General features: G+C 39.5%; 1 protein-coding gene across 9 annotated transcripts in view; it reads left to right on the top strand.

Annotated features, from left to right (window-relative positions):
* pard3ab (par-3 family cell polarity regulator alpha, b) overlaps positions 1-15416 on the top strand; it is a 327405-nt gene that overhangs the window by 241199 nt on the left and 70790 nt on the right. For all 9 annotated transcript variants that reach the window (XR_007038822.1, XM_047369396.1, XM_047369390.1 and 6 more), the window contains one exon: positions 9940-10209. Coding sequence is in view for 8 of the 9 variants with exons in the window: in XM_047369396.1 (XP_047225352.1) it covers positions 9940-10209 (270 nt within the window). In the remaining variant the exon portion in view is untranslated. The remainder of the gene's footprint in view (positions 1-9939; positions 10210-15416) is intronic.

Genomic DNA, 15416 nt, shown 5'->3' with positions numbered 1-15416 from the left:
CCCCGAATCTGGGGGTAGTTATGGTTCAATTCTGGTGAGACCTGAACCTAATATGTGTTCATAAGAATACTTTGGTTCTAAACATTTAAACTAGTTGGTGTAAGACTTAAAGTGTAGGCCAGTTAAGAAGCAAGTTTATTGTCATTTGTTGGTCTAGAATTAGGCGTTACTGGATGTGCAAGGTCCTGCTCCAGCCGGCTTCATGCAACCCAGGATGTTTTGGCTGCACAGACTGAAAGACAGCGAATGGAAGGATATGAAAATCAACACATTTTTGGTGTTAAATAACTTTGGCATAATTTTTTTGTCAAATGGACAGTTGACAAACCAACAGACCAACTATAGCACATATTTTCTGCTTTAAAAATAGATTTACACTGATGTATCATTTAGAAATGGAAGTAATGAAATATCTGACTTTAAAAGATTATTTAGGATCTTTAAATCCAGTTATAGTGTAGGCTGCAGATGACTGAGGTACATGACATTGCTTCAAGCTTTGAATAACATATAAATAATAAGTCTTACAATAGTTGTGTGATTTCCCTCAACATCAAACAGACCCAAGATGGCAGATCTCTATGAAGCCACTCTGCTTAAAATTAAATGCCAGCTGGGCGACGTGCCAGTCTTATTGGGGCAGCAGTTTATAAATGCCAAGACTATTACAGCTCTGTCAGCTAATTAATTCCCAGGCACTGCTTGAGGGGCAGGAGTCATTAAAGCCCATGTTTATACAACATTTTACATAGTACAAATCTGGTTTATATTCTTCCTTTATGCCTGCAGTGCCGACAGTCAAATAATATAACAATTAGTTTGAATTTAATGCAGATGTCACATCAGATGTTTTGGTTGTTTAAGGGTCACAGTGGTTCTTTCATGTCTTAATATACCTTATGGTTTTGGTCTTATAGTCCCATAAAGGTGATTTGATAACTTTGAATTAACAGTTGAATGAAGGCTGATAAACTTTATACTGTTTTTATCTAATCATTTTTAAGTTAGTGCAATTATTATCTCAGTTGCATCAGATTGATTCATTTCTTTAAAAGATAACTCATCTTCTTGTCCCTTACTTGAGCAGCTTTGAGCACAATCGCCTTCCACCAACCTCCCTCAATGAGTAGATTTTCTGTTTTGTGAACTTTGAACCCAACAACTGATTGCAGCTTGAATGACCAACATTAAGTGACATTCTTCAGTTGAGAATGGCTGCTACAAAGTATTGGTGTTTCTTGTATAATAGAGTTGCTATGGTGGCTTGTTCCACACGGTATCTTAACTTAGTGAGGATTTTTTCCTGCATGTCTTTTCCCTGCTTTAAATGTTAGTAGGAAAACAAGGCCTGTGCCTTAACTATGACAACTGTTGGCATATTTGCAATTGTGCCTGCACACTAGGCTCTGCATGCACGCTGTGTGAGTTTGCTTGACAAAATCATTGCACATCTGTAGAAAGAAAGGGAACCTGAGACATGCATTTTATATTTTAGCTGAATCTATAAAAATAACAAAGAAACCAGAGTTTCTGTTCATCTGCTCTACAAAGTCGTTTTTAGGCCTGATCATTTTTTCCATCTTCTAGCAAAACGTTCACAAAGAATAACAAATATTGAGTTTCTTATATATTGTGGGTTTCCTAAAAACATACAGAACTATAAAAAAGTTTTATTGTGCACTTTCAGATCATCAAACATACTTTAATATCAGACAATAACTGCCTAAGTCTAAACAGTCAATTGAAATTATACTTTCATAAATGAACCGAAAAGGCTTTCCATACCAACCAGGCTCTATTTAAAAAAAGAGCTAGCTTAGTTCGGGTTTAATTGCCGTGGCCAATCCTCATTAATCCCTGGCCTCTAAAATCACGTAAATAAGATCTGTCTGACAACATGAAGTAGGCTAAAAAAACAACACATCATGCCCCAACCTAAACGAATTCAAGAACAGATAAGAAACAAAGTCACTGACATCTGTCAGTAAGGAAAGGGTTGCAACGCCATTTCTAAGGCTTTGGGACTGCACAGAACTACAGTGAGATCCGTTATTTATCCCGGAAGAAAACATGGAACAGTGGGAAACGTTTAAATGTTGTATGAAGATGGGCTTTAATGACTTCTGCCCATTGAGGAGTTCACAAAAGAACCCCGAACAACATCTCAAGCACTGCATGCCTCACTTGCCTCAGTTAGGGTTTGCAATTTATTAATCAGAAACAGACTGGGCCAAAACGGGCTCCATGGGAAAAGTCCAGGTAGAAACCGATGCACTGCTGACCAAAAATAACACAAAGGGCACTCCCCCAATACTTGTGGGAAATAAGATGAGACAGAAGTATGTGTCCCATTACATCTGGTGTAAAACTAAGACAAAATGTACCAACAGTTAAACAAGGAGGTGGTGGTAGTAGGTTCCTCCTGGAATATTTAGCTGTTGTAGGACCCAGGTGACTTGCAGTGATTGATCGGACCATAAATTCTGCTCAAACAGAACTTCCTTACTGAGAATCCAGCCCTCAGGTTGTGACCTTAACCTCCAGCCCACTTGGGTTATGCAGGTTTTGGAGTGACCTAGTCAAAGTCTGGACTTAAATACGATTGAGATGCTGTGCCATGCCCTTAAACACGCTGCTTTTGCTTTAAAAACCCAAAACTGGTTTTCAAAGAAGAGTGCACAGGCAAAAAATGGTCAGAATGAATAAAAAGACAAATTTCCGATAAATGTTTTTATTGCCTCCAAGTGGGGCTCAACCATTTATTGGGTTGAGGGCGCAATTACTTTTTCATATTAATTTCAATAGCTTTTTCCCCCCTAATAAATGAAATATCATCTAAAATGTTTTGTGTTTATTCAGGTTATCTTTCTGATTAAAAATAAAATGCTTGACAATCTGAAACATTTAAGCTTTGTGAGGAATAAAATCAATAAAGGAGCAAAGACCTTTCAGCAGCACTGGATGCCAACAATCATCTATTTAAATGCTTATAAAATATTATCTATTTTACCCTTGTTCTTGAGCAAAATTGAAAAGGATTGAAAAGGCTTTTATGTACCAGCCATTTGAGGATATTCCACTTGAACATTAGCCAAAATCAACCTTTTTGTTGGACAGCACAGCAGTTAGCTTATTAGCCACCTGTAGATTAAAATAAGCCATTTTCCACATAGTTGTTTTAGTCCTGTCTCCAGGGGTTGCAGTTTGTTCTACATGCAGTCATTTTCTTACCGTGAACTTTCTCTGACCTCCACAGCTGTTCAGTATCACAACTTTTCCTCCATATTTAAATTACCACGTCAGATTTAATGAATTTCTCTTTTCAGTGTTTTTGCAGACTCCCTAAAAAATGTCCTTCCAAATACCATTTGAAGGACAAATGTACTTCAACACTGTCATGCCAAGTACTTGGTGCCAAGTCTTTATAAAAACAACCCAAACATGTGTTATCGGTCCTAAAGAACCTTTAGCATCCATCTTATCCCAACAGACCTTTTCCCTTCTTGTACTTCCTGCCTTTCACTCTGGTCTGACACATGTCAGTGCCACAGCTAAAAGGGCCAATTTGTAACTCTCTGAATACAATGGCACATAATGAGCCATTGTTCTGGTAGAAAGGTCACTCATCCAATACATTTCTTCAGCCATAATGCCCCATCCTGCCATTTCTTTACTCTTTCATACACTGTCTCCTACCTCTCTCACCCCTATTGATTCTTACAGCTCTGCCAACTCCTCTCTTCCTGTGTTACAGCTGTTTTGCAGTTATTTGTGCTTCATAGCTTCACTCAGCAATGCTTTCTGTTAAAAAGAAAATGAGTCGTAATGATTAGAAGCTTGGTTTTCCTTTCTGTCCCGTTTCACACAACACCACATGGTATTTGTGAAACATGTTTAGCTATTCTTCCTTAAAGGCTTTAAGGAAAATGGCTCCTTGTTCTGTTTTAGTGGATGGGCGAGTGGGTAGCGGGATCTTGTTCTTGAATTTTAAAATGAGTCTCCACAAAGACCATTTAAAGAAAATAAACACCTTTTATAAACTTGATTGCAATGAAGTGCAATTGTGGGGGGAAAAAAAGGGCAGAGGACAAAATAATTAACAATAAGAACTAAGCAGGTCCATTTTGACCTTCCCAACCAGAACCACCACCTCCTCCAGAGCACTTACTCCAAACTTTTGACACCTAGGGTCTGTGGATCTGAGTTGAAACCTACGTGGGCAAATATTTGTCTATAAACTCATTTTTGATCTTTTAATGTGATTTTTATATGAACCAAGTCAAAATAAGTTTAAGCCCTTTTCCACACAAAAATATAGTTTTTCTAAAACCAGCCCATCTTCCTGTGATTTCCAAAAGGTTCCTTAAAAACACAGATTATTTTTTTTCTTAACTTGTCTTCATCCAGACAAAAACATTGAATCTGAACCAAAAAGCTGTAGCAATAATTTACGGCATGTAAGTGGCATTGTAACAATGCCACGGAAGTGCACCAAATAGAAATGACAAAGAACAACATTTATTTTTCTACTCTAGCACCCATATTTAAAAAAAACATTCCAGGCATCCTAAAATCCTGTTTGTGTTTAAGCAAGAAAGAAAAAACGAAGTCCAAATGAACCCACCAGGTTATCCTTTTTATAAAAAACCAGAAGCCAAGTTGGGAGTTTATGATGCTGCTGCTTCTCCTTGGTTCCACAAAGCGAGTCTAAAATATTTAAGCCTATAGTGTTGGAAGGGTCATACTAAAGTAGTTTAACTTTTGAACAGTCAAAGTAACTAAAAGAGTCCTCTTTTAGTGAAAAGCTGTTATTTCCGACAGTCCAAACATGTCATAAGAGTGATTAAACAAGTTGATTTTAACGCCCTCTTGTGGTAGCAGGATCACATTACACCCATGCAACACCTGCAAATGCTACAAAAAAGTAATTTATAGTACAGGATTTCTTTTTATTTAATATCTGTTTGAATTCACAAAAGTCAATGCCTATCCCTATTTTAGCCTACTAGACTTTTGGACCAATAAAACCAAATACATTTTAATTTGCTGACATCTAGTGGCACGAATTGCAAGTTGCATCCAACTAAATAGAAATAGAGATATTTTGTCTTGTTAGTGTATTTGTTCTCACTAACCATCTAAAACACACTAAATTGTGGATGATTTTGGTTTATTTGCAGCCAAACTCATTGTTCAACTCTAGAAATTTCAGGTTTCATTGTAATAGATTTCAACTATCGTTTAACCCTGAATAAGGTTCATTAAAGGATACAAATCTTTCTTAGAAGGTCAGTAAAATAGGTCATTTTGTAATCACTAAATCTTTAATCGACTACTCAGACTTAAGCTGGTTCTTTAACAGCTGACCAACAAAGCTTTCCCAAACTCTTACGGTTCTTAATTATAAGGCAGACACTAATTCCTAAATACTTATTTACTTATTTATTTGAACTTTTTTAGTTAAAATATTTGTCTATTTCACTATATTTTAGTAAATAATTAAAAGTATTTGCAAATATACCTTTATAAGAATTAAATATACCTTTGCATGCTTTTTCTGACATTTGACAGATTTTCAGCACATATACTTTTCATAAATCGTGTTTTTTAGTGTTTAATACCTTAAGGAATAAAACCTTAGCTCTAAGGACATTATCCTTTGCTCCCAACATTTATTACCATCTAGTCTTAGATGTGTTAAAATGTGTCCTGCTTACTGCCTACAGGTCAGTGTTTGACATATTTATGTTTGCTTTTGGCCAACTTAATTTGTAAAAGCAAATGTCAGAGCAAATTTAAACTTTCTTCAGAGGGAAATTTCAAGGTTTTATCAGCTTTTCCTGATCTTAACTGATCAAACTGAGTGTGTCTCTGTAAAAAGAGCCTTTTGACAAGTTTTTTCACTCTGGTTCCTTGATGAGAAACTGGTCCTGTTGACAGATCCTGGGCCTCAGTGTGGAAAAAGCCCTGTGCTGGTAAGGCTGGGAACTGGATTGCTGTGTCTGGCCTTATCTTATCAGCCCTTGTGCTTGTGTATACAACCAGTAGCTCCTCCCACAACTGCTATTCTCCCTGAAAGAAAACACAGTTTTCCCTTTGCGTTTAAAGATAGATCCTTTAAGGGGGCTGCGTCCCTCTGGAGCCGTTAGATAAGCGACTAGTCAAAGCATAGTAAATCTGACATAGCCTACATCGTTGTAGTTGGAGCTCATCTTACTAAAGTTTTGTTACCCCTAGGGTTCAGTAGCTCCCTTGGATTTTAGTTTAAAAGAATTTCCACACTTTGAAAAATCTCGTTTTTTCTGGGAGTCATTTTCAATATTATTCTGCTGGGTTTTCCATGCGTCTAATGTCCTATAAAGAAACGACAGCAGTTTGATAATTGCTAGTTGTAAAGCTCTGATAATTGTCAAGAATCTAATTACAGGGCTCTGTGATAGTTAGTCCCCCCACTGCCACCAAAAATGGTGTTGCAAGTCATTCACAAAGATAACGTTTGAAGAAGAAATGGTGATTTTAGCGAGACACAAAGATGTCAGGGTTGTGTGTGTGTTGTTTAGAGATGAAAAGAAAGGCAACTTGGCAGTCCATAAAACTGCATGGACTTTTCTTTAAGTCTTCTGGGTACTATAAGGCATAGTTCATTATTCACAGAGGGACAGCTTTAATAATAGACTCCACATCTTCTCTCTGCTTTAATGAAAAGTTAAAAAGGCAAAGTAGGCTGTGAGACGATGCAGTGGTTGGGTGTTTTGTTAAAGTGACAGTTCAGACTCTGCTTCACAATGTAGCAGCCTGATCAAACTCGTGTTTCATTCATCAGAATCAGCTTTATTACAAAGTTTGTACAAACAAGGAATTTGAGTCCGTTACACTTTGCTCTCAGTGGAAATTTTTAGTTCACAGTTTACACAGAAATGTTAATGCCAATGATGCTGTTTTCTAATATTAAAATTTATTAATTTAAATGTGTATATATTTACATTCACTCCTGGATGAGCATGTAGAGACAGTGGACAGTCCCTGGTGTTGACTATGCAGCAATCCCTCATACTAAGCATGCATGTAGCGACAGTGGAGAGGAAAAACTCCCTTTTAACAGGAAGAAACCTCCAGCTGAACCAGGCTCAGTGTGCCATCTGCTACGACTGACTGGGGGTTTCGGAGAACAGAGCAGAGACACAAAGAGAACAAAGAAGCACCGATCCAGGTGTACTTTCTATGGGAAAGAAAAATAAATGTTAATGGTTATAGCTCCTTCATTAGCTTCATATAAGAGAGAAAGACAGCTAAGCAGATGAACTCTGAGCCAGTTTTCAAGTCTAGAGTATGAAAGAGAGCACATACAGTTAATCACAGTAGCAGCTCAGTCATTAACTATGTCTAGAACGAGACAGGGTTAAACACTGAAAGACAGGGCCAAGTTTATCATCTGTAGAAGGTGAGCATTGGCAGCAGCAGCTTGACAATGTCTCCCTCCAGGAAGGTATCAAAGCTAAACACAGAACCAGGTCAGATGTAGCTTCTAGAAAGAGAAAAACAGAGAGAGAACATAGAGTTAAAAGCTGAAATAACGCAAAATTGGAGAGTGTAGCAGAGAGAGTGAAAGTGGTCATTATGTCCTCCAGGAGCCTAAGCCTATAGCAACATAACTACTGAGATAGCTCAGGATAAACTAAGCCACTCTAACTATAAGCTTTATCAAAAAGGAAAGTTTTAAGCCTAGCCTTAAAAGTAGACAGGGTGTTTGCCTCACGGACTAAAACTGGGAGCTGGTTCCACAGAAGAGGAGCCTGATAACTAAAGGATCTGCCTCCCATTCTACTTCTAGAGACTCTAGGAACCACCAGTAAACCTGCAGTCTGAGAACGAAGTGCTCTGTTAGGAATATATGGACCAATCAGATCTCTGATGTATGATGGAGCTAAATCATTAAGGGTTTTATATGTGAGGAGGAGAATTTTAAATTCTATTCTGGATTTAACAGGGAGCCAATGACGGGAAGCTAAAATAGGAGAAATATGATCTCTCTTTTTAATTTTCATCAGAACTCTTGCTGCAGCATTTTGAATCAGCTGAAGGCTTTTAACTGCATTTTATGTGCATGTGTATCATATCTTTAGGTTTCTTATTTGCTTTATAATTAGCTGAATTGTTTTTTAAGTTGCCTCATCCGTAAGATGAGGAAACGTCCTGTTACTTTTTTCGGAGTTGAAAAAGTCGATCCGGTTAAAAAGACATTTTCCATAATACATAAAATGGAAATAAAATCAGATCTACTTGACAGATTATTTAGTGTGACAGACTGCAGCACAGAAGGACGTGTTTCTTAGCTTGATGATTCATTTTGCTTAACTGAAACTTAAATTAACGATCATTATTTATGTGTGTGAAAATGTTAAATACACTCTCTATATAACATTCGGACATTTTAGACGTTTTTAACACGCAAGCAATTAGAATCAGGAATGTCTCAGTAATAAATAAAAAACATATTTTTCATCTGTTGGGGTCATCCATTTTGGTCGCACATTTTGACGCACGCAACTCAACAGACGTCGCAGCTCTGATGTCACTGGGAGCATAAACCGGCTGAGATGCAGAGTTTCGTGGCCATTTCCCGCCAGTCTTACAGGACAGCGCAACGGAGGCGCATATCTGGTGACACAAAAGCTCACAGGCAAACTTTTGCTCCACAAGGCCATTCCCGGAAGAGCTTGAAAGCTGGAAATCTGTTTGATACAAGAAGATCGGGAGATTTATTTACCGATCAAAGAGCACGCCGACATCCGGCGCAGGTGGAAACCCACAGAGGTTCTATGTCCAAGCAGATGAGTTTTCTTCCTTGTGTAACGCAGTCGACTAACGGTTCATCTGTTCCCCTCCTGGACGGATGAGAAATCGCGTGGTCCCCCTCCCCTCCATTTGTCTTCAGACCTGATCCATCCTCAACCGGTGGAGGGCAGAAATCAACTTCTTTTCATATTAAGCCGGATAGATGCATTTAGAAGTCTGGGCAGGATGAGGCAGTTAAGGTGATGTAGGATCACCAGTAGTTTAATCTCAGGTATTAACTTGTTGCATGCAATACTGATTGAATTATGTTATGCTGAGCTGTGTTTTGATTTGGTGCTGCTGAATTGTGTGTGGTTAATGTTTGTCCGGCTGATCCTAAATCAGCCAGGAGTTAGAAGTTGGACTTTTAAAAGTTTTTCATTCAAAGCAACTGTGGTCTGGGCCTCGCCCGACCACTCTTTGTTCCAGTTTTATTGCTGGAGATTTTCCACTGAGTTCCTGCCTCAGAGTTTTATGACCCTTTGTCAAGATTTGGGGCGATCAGCTGGTTGTGGCTAAAGGGGTGTGGCCCCACCGTTTTATCGCTGCGATCGGGACATCAACAAAACAGGAGGACTTCTTTCCATTTAACCCAAATTACACATTTTGTCCATAAAACTACTGGTTTGATCTTCATAGACACTAAATGCGCATATATTTTTCTTTTATTATCATTGTTAGGTAGTCATTGTTATTCCCTTTGTGTAGAACGGTGCTTGTTAGTTAGGTGAAGGTTTTTGGACCAGAATAATGGTATATCAGGATTATTTGGCTTCAATAACTCTTCATATATATAATTAAGAGAAGCGTTTGTGTTTATTTCGTGCAAGAGTGATTTATCTGTCAAAACAAGATAGAAGTTCCTCCACCTTCAGTGAAGTGGTTGAATAAACAGTGACAGTTGGTGGTTTTGGTTAATAATTTGTAATTATTAAAGAGCTTTGAGCCCATAATCACAACACCAGAGGATATCTCTGATTTCTATTCGTAAGTAATGATTTTTGGTTAAGAAATTAATTTTTTTCAAATTATGATTTTAAATTATAATTCTTGATGAACATTAATTAATCAATAATCATAATCCTTACACATGTCTACTGTCAGGATTCAAGCCAAGACGAGGGAGCTGAGAGAACGTCAAGCTCGGGAACGGGACTATGCAGAGATCTTGGACATCAACCGCACGTTGGACAGATCCACTGAGGAGGATCACACCTACTCCGGCGTAAACCCTCTGAACATCTCAGTGGACAGCAGCCATAGCCGGGCCCACAGCCCCCGTGATGAACACCCCCATGTTCATCACCAGCACTCGGACTCCCTCTACTCGCCGGTCAGCAGGGCCCGAAATGACCGGCCTCCATCCACAGACAGGTAGGTTTCCTTCAGCTCAGTGGCTTCTATAAGGATCTAATATATGCCTAATTTTTAAAGCTTTTAGGTCTTTGTGTTTGGTTTCGATGACATTCATTAATTTTTTTTATTGTCTCATCTTTTTTTTGTAAATTAGAGTCCCAATAACCTTCAGATGACAGTCTTCCAGTCACATTTTATCATCCGTTGTACCCCAGCTGTCAGTTATTTTGCTCATTCTCATTGTATTTATCTCATTTCTGTTTGCGTTCATCCTAAAGCAGCATTATTGCACAGAAACTGCAGGTTGGCTCACACCTGGAGAAGAAAATAATCACAGCAACAGAAGGCAGGCGGTAAATGTCAGCTGTGAGATGCCACGCGCCGCTCTCTAGGGAACGTGGGATTACTCAGGGGAAGCGGCGGGTGAATGGAGACCTTTGAATATCCGTCTCTCTTTCTGTCTCCCTTGACCTTTCTACCTCTTTCTTTCCATCATCTGTTCTCTTGTTGATTTCACCTTAATGTGACCTTTTCGCTTTGCAGCATTTTTCCAGTCTTTGTAGTAAAAATGTGACCTGAGCTTTTGACAGCTTATCCACCAGTGATTGACAGCTGTCGGTTATTTCAGAAAACCCGTGTTCTGCATTCATATTGAGCCTCAGTATGGCTCAATATGAATGCAGAACATCTAAACATCTGTGTATCTTCTGCAGCAGCAGTTCTCTGGACTGCTTCAAATCATGGAGTGAGCGATTCACAGCTCTAAAGATAGATTTTCTGTTTTGGAACCAATTCTGGAGTGCATACTGGGTGGCGGGAACGTGAAAGTTGCAGGAGACTACATACATTGCTGAATGAATGGGTTTGACTTGGCCGTGCTGTCTACGTATCCCCAAATGGCCCCAGGCAGCCTGCGTTGAGCTAGAGAGCTGTAGCTCGTATTGATTCATAATTCATTGTGCTGCTGTTGTCAGTTTTCAATTTTCTGCACAGTTTTTGGTAGAAGCAAGCAAATGCGCAGCAGAAGACAATATACAAGCGTTCCACATAGTCTCGTTTAATTAGATGACACACTTTGCTGACAAGAATGTGGGCAGACCAACACCACAACATTCTATTTTTCGTTCTTTTCTCTGATTTTCAACTGAATTCAACCTTTTCCCCTCAGTACTACTTTCAACCGTTTGTTTCTTATATCTAAAGGGGTAAATGAACAAGCTGTAAAATTATTGTCTTTTATTAAAACCACTAATCGAGCAACATTATAAGGCCTTTACCTGTATGTAAAGACCTGTGTGGAGCTAGTTGAAAATGGCTACTTGTTAACTTTAGGGATGCACCAATACGAAAACATGGGCCAGTATCGACCGCCGCTAACCAAAATTCATATATATATATATATATATACACACTGCTCAAAAAAATAAAGGGAACACTCAAATAACACATCCTAGATCTGAATGAATGAAACATTCTCATTGAATACTTTGTTCTGTACAAAGTTGAATGTGCTGACAACAAAATCACACAAAAATTATCAATGGAAATCAAATGTATTAACCAATGGAGGCCTGGATTTGGAGTCACACACAAAATTAAAGTGGAAAAACAAACTACAGGCTGATCCAACATTGATGTAATGTCCTTAAAACAAGTCAAAATGAGGCTCAATATTGTGTATGACCTCCCTACAACACCTGGGCATGCTCCTGATGAGACGGCGGATGGTCTCCTGAGGGATCTCCTCCCAGACCTGGAATAAAGCATCCGCCAACTCCTGGTCAGTCTGTGGTGCAACGTGACGTTGGTGGATGGAGCGAGACATGATGTCCCAGATGTGCTCAATTGGATTCAGGTCTGGAGAACGGGTCCATAGCTTCAATGTCTTCATCTTGCAGGAACTGCTGACACACTCCAGCCACATGAGGTCTAGCATTGTCCTGCATCAGGAGGAACCCAGGGCCAACCGCACCAGCATATGGTCTCAGAAGGGGTCTGAGGATCTCATCTCGGTACCTAATGACAGTCAGGCTACCTCTGGTGAGCACAGGGAGGGCTGTGCGGCCCTCCAAAGAAATGCCACCCCACACCATTACTGACTCACTGCCAAACCGGTCATGCTGAAGGATGTTGCAGGCAGCAGATCGCTCTCCACGGTGTCTCCAGACTCTGTCACGTCTGTCACATGTGCTCAGTGTGAACCTGCTTTCATCTGTGAAGAGCACAGGGCGCCAGTGGCGAATTTGCCAATCCTGGTGTCTCTGGCAAATGCCAAGCGTCCTGCACGGTGTTGGGCTGTGAGCACAACCCACATTTGTGGACGTCGGGCCCTCATACCATCCTCATGGAGTCAGTTTCTAACCGTTTGTGCAGACACATGCACATTTGTGGCCTGCTGGAGGTCATTTTGCAGGGTTCTGGCAGTGCTCCTCCTGTTCTTCCTTGCACAAAGGCGGAGGTAGCGGTCCTGCTGCTGGGTTGTTGTCCTCCTACGGCCTCCTCCACGTCTCCTGGTGTACTGGCCTGTCTCCTGGTAGCGCTTCCAGGCTCTGGACACTACGCTGACAGACACAGCAAACTTTCTTGCCACAGCTCACATTGATGTGCCATCCTGGATGAGCTGCACTACCTGAGCCACTTGTGTGGGTTGTAGAGTCCGTCTCATGCTACCACGAGTGTGAAAGCACCACCAACATTCAAAAGTGACCAAAACATCAGCCAGAAAGCATAGGTACTGAGAAGTGGTCTGTGGTCCCCACCTGCAGAACCACTCCTTTATTGAGTGTGTCTTGCTAATCGCCAAAGATTTCCTCCTGTTGTCTTTTCCATTTGCACAACAGCTGTGAAATTGATTGTCAATCAGTGTTGCTTCCTAAGTGGAGTTTGATTTCACAGAAGTTTGATTTACTAGGAATTATATTGTGTTGTTTAAGTGTTCCCTTTATTTTTTTGAGCAGTGTAAATATATTTCCCTACCCTTTGAAAATATGACCACACTGCTGACGTTGCTTCTTTGTTAAGTTAAACATCCAACCATCTTGTGCTGCATCACTATCACATGCACCACCTCCAAAACACATACAGAAATGGCAACAAGACGGTAATAAACATATTTTATCGATTTGATAAACTATTTGATCGGCCTAGTTTTACTTATGGGAAGGGTACCTACATGTTAAAAGAGGACTAACATTGGCTGATACCGTTAATGCTGATATATCGTGCACCCCTACCTGATTTATGTGACTTGTAGTTTGAATTTAAAAGACTCAAAACCCAAGAAACGCTGTAATCTTATTTTACCATGCTTTTATATCTTCACGTCTTGTCTGGTGCAGTAGTCTTTTTATTTGTCCCAATAAGCAGGAGATTGACCTTCCTCAGGCCGAGGTCAGAAGTCTTCTGTAAGGCTTTTAAATGGATCTTACAAAAGACCCAATATGATGCCTGTGTTTTGGCTTCCCTTCACTGGCATTGACTTTTAGATCCTGGCATGGTCAAGAACATCCTTACATCTGCGACTGGTTACAGCTTTACCTCTCATCCTGTAGTCTGAAGTCTGCTGGTCAGTTGGTACTCGTCCCAAGAACACGCTTAAAGACAGAAGGAAGCAGCAGTACCCATATTGTGGAATTACGTACTCTCCTCCTTACACTGTCTGGACACTATGGATGGTTTTTAAAAATAGTTAAAGACCTTCCTTTTTAAATAGGCTTTTAATGTCTCAGATTAAGTTGTATAGTTTTGTTTTTTATTATTTTATGTACACCTCTGTTTTTTTTTCTTCAAATTTTATGGTGAAGCACTTTGTGATATTTTGATTTGTGTAAAATGTACTTATTTAGGTTGGCTTTGAAGTTTAATGTTGGAAGTGGGCTATAGCAGCAAAATCCATTTTTACACACCTTTTTTTTTTCATTTTGCCAATTATTTACACTTTTTTAGCTTTGTAATTTACATCCTAACGTTAGCCTTTCACTAAAGTTCAGTAAGACCACTAGAATTTAAAGTTGCAGCTCTAACATATACAAACCATGGCTGCATAAATTCTTTAGGTAAGTAGATTTCTTAGTGTTGCCCTTCAGGCTTTCGCTCCTCCCCAAAACCCTTCAGAGACATTAATGTTTTATAAGATTTGCCTATAACAGGGAGAAATTTTGTTATTTTGATGTTATGTTTCTTTTCTGTTGAGTTTAGACTCGCTTTAGTTTGCCTCTGGTGGTCTTTTAGAGCGTAAAGTGTGTTCACATCTTTCCAACTTGAATAATTCATTTGTCCGTAAGCCTCCATGTGACTCTGGACACAGTATTCAGTGTGTTTTCCTTAATCCTGAAACCCTTACCCTCAGCTAGAGGATTCAGTGTAGGTGCTATGGATCGAACCTCCTTAAACATTTGTTTTTTTTTGTCCCCAATTCCCACTAAAGCATAAGACAAATATGCTTACTGGGAAAATTAGGAAGCGTGTTTCCTGTTTCTTGCCTGCCTGTCTACTGAGCAGGAAGTGAATTAGACCCCTGCTGTGGTGAGCAGAGGAGGCCAGCATGTCTCAGAAAGTGTTTGTTTTGAGATTTAAAGGGCAGTGTGAACTGACATCAGCAGCCTGAAGAACTGAGGAGATTTGATCAAGTAAAAACATGTCTGTAGAAATAGATTGAAGAAAAAATTTGATTTTCGTCCCACACCAACAGTTCTCAGATAAAATGTCAGGCGAGGTATAATTAGCTGGAATACAGGTCCTTCTCAAAAAATTAGCATATTGTGATAAAGTTCATTATTTTCCATAATGTCATGATGAAAATTTAACATTCATATATTTTAGATTCATTGCACACTAACAGAAATATTTCAGGTCTTTTATTGTCTTAATACGGATGATTTTGGCATACAGCTCATGAAAACCCAAAATTCCTATCTCACAAAATTAGCATATCATTAAAAGGGTCTCTAAACAAGCTATGAACCTAATCATCTGAATCAACGAGTTAACTCTAAACACCTGCAAAAGATTCCTGAGGCCTTTAAAACTCCCAGCCTGGTTCATCACTCAAAAACCCAATCATGGGTAAGACTGACGACCTGACTGCTGTCCAGAAGGCCACTATTGACACCCTCAAGCAAGAGGGTAAGACACAGAAAGAAATTTCTGAACGAATAGGCTGTTCCCAGAGTGCTGTATCAAGGCACCTCAGTGGGAAGTCTGTGGGAAGGAAAAGGTGTGGCAGA

This window comes from Girardinichthys multiradiatus, chromosome 6 (assembly GCF_021462225.1).
Source record: "Girardinichthys multiradiatus isolate DD_20200921_A chromosome 6, DD_fGirMul_XY1, whole genome shotgun sequence".
Taxonomy (NCBI): domain Eukaryota; kingdom Metazoa; phylum Chordata; class Actinopteri; order Cyprinodontiformes; family Goodeidae; genus Girardinichthys; species Girardinichthys multiradiatus.
The sequence above is the reverse complement of the archived record's forward strand: the minus strand, read 5'-3'. Positions and strand labels throughout refer to the sequence as shown.